Below are 4303 nucleotides of genomic sequence, written 5' to 3'. Positions count from 1 at the left end.
TCTGCAGTGATTTTGGAGGCCAGAAAAATAAAGTCTGACACTATTTCCACTGTTTCCCGATCTATTTCCCATGAAGTGATTTGCACTTAAATATTTATTAATAAGTATGGACTTATATTTGTCATTTTGTTGTTTTCTGGTTATTTCTTGGTTTGTTACTTTCTTCCTCTCTTGCTATATTTCTTTGTGTTTCGATGATTTTCTGTAATGTCATGCTTTGATTTCTTTCTATCTTTTGTGCGTATCTTCTTTTTGTTTGTAGCTAACCTGAAATTAGGATCACATCATCTGGGCCCATCATTTCATGGCAAATAGATGGGAAAACAATGGAAACAGTGACAGACTTTATTTTCTTAGGCTCCAAAATAACTTCAGACGGTGACTGTAGCCATGAAATTAAAAGATGCTTGCTCCTTATAAGAAAAATTGTGACAAACCTAGACAGCATATTAAAAGACAGGGACATTACTTTGCCACCAAAGGTTCTTCTAGTCAAAGCTATGGTTTTCCCAGTAGTCATGTATAGATATGAGAGTTGGACCATAAAGAAAGCTGAGCACTGAAGAATTTGTTGCCTTTGAACTGTGGTGTTGGAGAAGACTCTTGAGAGTCCCTTGGACTGCAAGGAGATCAAACCAGTCCATTCTAAAGGAAAACAGTCCTGAATATTCATTAGAAGGACTAATGCTGAAGCTGAAGTGCCAATATTTTGGTCACCTGATGAGAAGAGCTGACTCATTAGAAAAAGCCCTGATACTGGGAAAGATTGAAGGCAGGAGGAGATAGGGATGACCTAGGACAACATGGTTGGATGGCATCGCTGCCTAAGTGGACATGAGTTTTAGCAAGCTCTGGGGATGGTTATGGACAGGGAAGCCTGGCATACAGCAGTCCATGGGGTCACAAAGAGTCAGACGCCACTGAGTGACTGAATGACCACAACATACATACATATACGAAAACTTTTCTTCTCTGCTTGATAAAGCCTTGAGAAAGAACAACAACAAAACAGAGAGAAATTGAAAAACTAAACTAAATGAAATGGGAGCACTGAATATTAAATAGAAAAGGTAAAACAAACTAGATAAAAGTAAAACATCATCATGTAATCCAGTTGTTTTTAAACATGTTGTTGTTCAGTCCCTAAGTCATGTCCAACTCTTTGCAAGCCCATATACTGCAGCATGCCAGGCTTCCCTGTCCCTCACTCTCCTGGAGTTTGCCCAAGTTCATCTCCATTGAACTGGTGATGCTATTCAACCATCTCATCCTCTGCCACCCTCTTCTTCTTTTACCTTAAATCTTTCATGCATTGGGATCTTTTCCAGTGAGTTGGTTCTTCACATCAGGCAGCCAATGTATTGAAGCTTCAGTTTCAGCATCAGTCCTTCCAATGAGTATTCAGGGTTGATTTCCTTTAGGATTGACTGGTTTGATCTCCTTGCTCTCCAGGGGACTCTCAAGAGTCTTTTCCCCGGCACCACAATTTGAATTTTAAACATGGCTGCTCATTAAAAACACACCTGGAGCCTTGGGGGAAAAATGTCAATATATGGGCATTTGCATTTTTCCAAAAATTCCAAAATAATTCTGATATGCATCTGGATTTTTAAAAATAATTACATGTTTTTCTATTGAATGGTAGTTTTAGTGATATAGAATTCTATTATTTTATGTTGACCAATAGTGGTATAATGGTATTGAGTGAATAATAGTTACATAATCAAAATAGTAAAAGATATTTATCAGTTTAAATATTTACCATACATTGATTGTAGGAGCTGATAATGCTGAGAAATTATCATTCTCTACAATAATTACAATATTTTAAAATTTCACTACAACTTTTTAAAATAAAGCACCAATATCATTTATATTTTTTGAATACAATTTTAGATTTATTTTACATATACACAATGGAATATTACTCAGCCATAAAAGGGAATGAAATTGGGTCATTTGTAGTGATGTGGAATGACCTAGAGTCTGTCATACAGAGTAAAGTAAGTCAGAAAGAGAAAAACAAATATTAATACATATATATATGGAATATAGAGAAATGGTACAGATGAATTTATTTACATTGTAGGAGAAAGTTTTTAATTTTTTTCTCTCAGTTTTAACTAGGGCTGATTTTAGCACTCATTTTGTATCCTCCTAAACTGAATATAGTAAATCTTTATTATCTTTAAAATAAAGTTCAATGTGCCATACCTAGGAGGAAGGCTTTAAAGAGTCTAGTTCTCTTACTTCCCTACTGAATGCTAAGTTCAGTGCCCGGCCTTCAGTTGCACAGACATTTGTAACATAGCACTCATTTCCTGCTTTCTTTTCTGATTTACACACTATAACCTGTTTAATCCTCTTAGCAGTGCTAGATAGAAGGTACCATCATTTTATCCCAGTTTCTCAGATTGTCAGAATTTTGTAGTCTTATTTAGTGCTGTGTTTGCCTTAGACAATGGATCTGATCTCAGAAGGAGGAGCACAAAGAAAAAGAAACCTTTGTTGGAGCCAAGAGAAAGAAAAGACAGATTTACCATTTGTTTCTCATGAAACAAAACGCTGACATTAGGTTGAATGTGTATGATATTTTGGCAGTCTAAAAGCTGCTTTTCTTCATTCAAGAAAGATCAGACTATTTTAATATCACAGTTGTTGAGAAGTTCTGCTTCATTCTGAGGAGCAGCTCATGCCTTCTTCACAGGTATATTTAAGTGGGTGAGTGCATTCATAACTTGGGCATACATGTTCAAAAATGATGCTCTGTGTTATTTAGAAAATAAGTGTGTTTTCAGAATTTTGTGTCAGAAGAACCGGCTCTTTGATGGTGCTCTGAGACCATGGACAGATTCTTTTATGTTTTATTTTCACACAACAAAAGGATTGAAATAAATACTTTTAACATTTCTATAATTTATAACAGAATTTTTCAAGTCTTAAAGGCTCCTGAAAGCAATTTAAGTAAATGTGATAACATAAGATTATAATCATGTATAGCAATGTAGATGTCTTTTCAACTTCCTCAGGGGGAATCTATTGATGACTCTACTCTTCAAAGCTTCTAAAACATCCCTGTTTCTCAGACTATAGATGAGTGGGTTAAGCATAGGGGTAAGGATGGCATTAAACATAAAAAGAGATTGATTTAATCTGGGAGTCTTAGAAGACCCTGGTCTCATGTAGACCAATATGGCAGGGCCAAAGTAGAGGCTGACCACACAAAGGTGGGAGGAGCAGGTGGCCAGAGCCTTGTTCCTGCCCTCAGAGGAGTTCATGTGGAGGACAGCAAGAAAGATGAGGGTGTAGGAGGCCAGGATGAGACTTAGAGGGATGAGGACCACCAGAAAGCTTGAGACCACCACTGACTTCACATAGGCTGAAACATCCTCACAAGTGAGCTTCAAGAGGGCCATGACCTCACACACAAAATGTAGGATCTCTCGGGGGTGACAAATGAGAAAATGCATAGCATAGGCTGTATGAACCAAGGAAGTTATTGCTCCCCCTGTCCAGGACACAATGACCATCTTTTTGCAGGTGACATGGCTGATAATGACTGAGTAACGAAGTGGGTTACAGATGGCAATGTAGCGGTCATAAGACATGAGAGTTAGCAGGAGGCACTCAGCAATTCCCAGGGTTAAGCTGAAGAAGATCTGGGTTCCACAACCTACCTGTGATATGATTCTTTCCCCTGAGAAGTTTGTGACCATTTTGGGGACAGAAGTTGAAATCAAGGCCAAGTCAATGAGGGAGAGGTGGCTGAGCAGAAAGTACATGGGGGAGTGGAGATGCAAATCTATCCAGATGAGGAGAATGAGAACAACATTGCTCATAACAGCTATACAGTAGACCAAAAGGATAAGGTAGATAAGGATCACAAGGTGGCTGGACTCAGGCCAGAGCCCCAGGAGAATAAAATCTGTGGATATAGTCTTATTGTTTCTCTCCATGGATGAACATTATTGCCCAGGAAACAACTGTAAGAACACTGTTCCATCTGATGATGTGTTACTGTACAGCTTGTCTATTTTCCTTACTCCTAGGACTCCTTCGAATATTTTTTTGTAACTTTTTTCCTGTTGAGGTCTCTTCAGTATTATGCATAACTTCTCAAAATATATAATTTTCATTAATTATCTCATGGATTACTTAATAACCTAATGTTTACACACTGTACCTACTGTTGCAAACTATAACCACTAACACTAACCAAATAAGAATACCGATACATTGAATGTGCTATCAATAACAAGTCAGTCAATTTGATGAAAATTCTTAAAGAGCTAATTTAGTCATC

General features: G+C 37.5%; 1 protein-coding gene across 1 annotated transcript; it reads right to left on the bottom strand.

Moving 5' to 3' along the window:
* Positions 1-2990: 2990 nt before the first annotated feature.
* LOC120863750 (olfactory receptor 2AJ1-like) lies at positions 2991-3977 on the bottom strand. Its single transcript, XM_040240306.1, has one exon. The coding sequence runs from the start codon at positions 3954-3956 to the stop codon at positions 2991-2993; it is 966 nt and encodes a 321-aa protein (XP_040096240.1). The 5' UTR covers positions 3957-3977.
* Positions 3978-4303: the final 326 nt, after the last annotated feature.

The sequence above is a fragment of the Oryx dammah genome, unplaced genomic scaffold, assembly GCF_014754425.2.
Source record: "Oryx dammah isolate SB20612 unplaced genomic scaffold, SCBI_Odam_1.1 HiC_scaffold_5, whole genome shotgun sequence".
Lineage (NCBI taxonomy): Eukaryota > Metazoa > Chordata > Mammalia > Artiodactyla > Bovidae > Oryx > Oryx dammah.
The sequence above is the reverse complement of the archived record's forward strand: the minus strand, read 5'-3'. Positions and strand labels throughout refer to the sequence as shown.

Bases quoted from the DNA above. Each gene is read 5' to 3' on its own strand.
- LOC120863750 (XM_040240306.1), bottom strand. From the start codon at position 3,956: ATGGAGAGAAACAATAAGACTATATCCACAGATTTTATTCTCCTGGGG.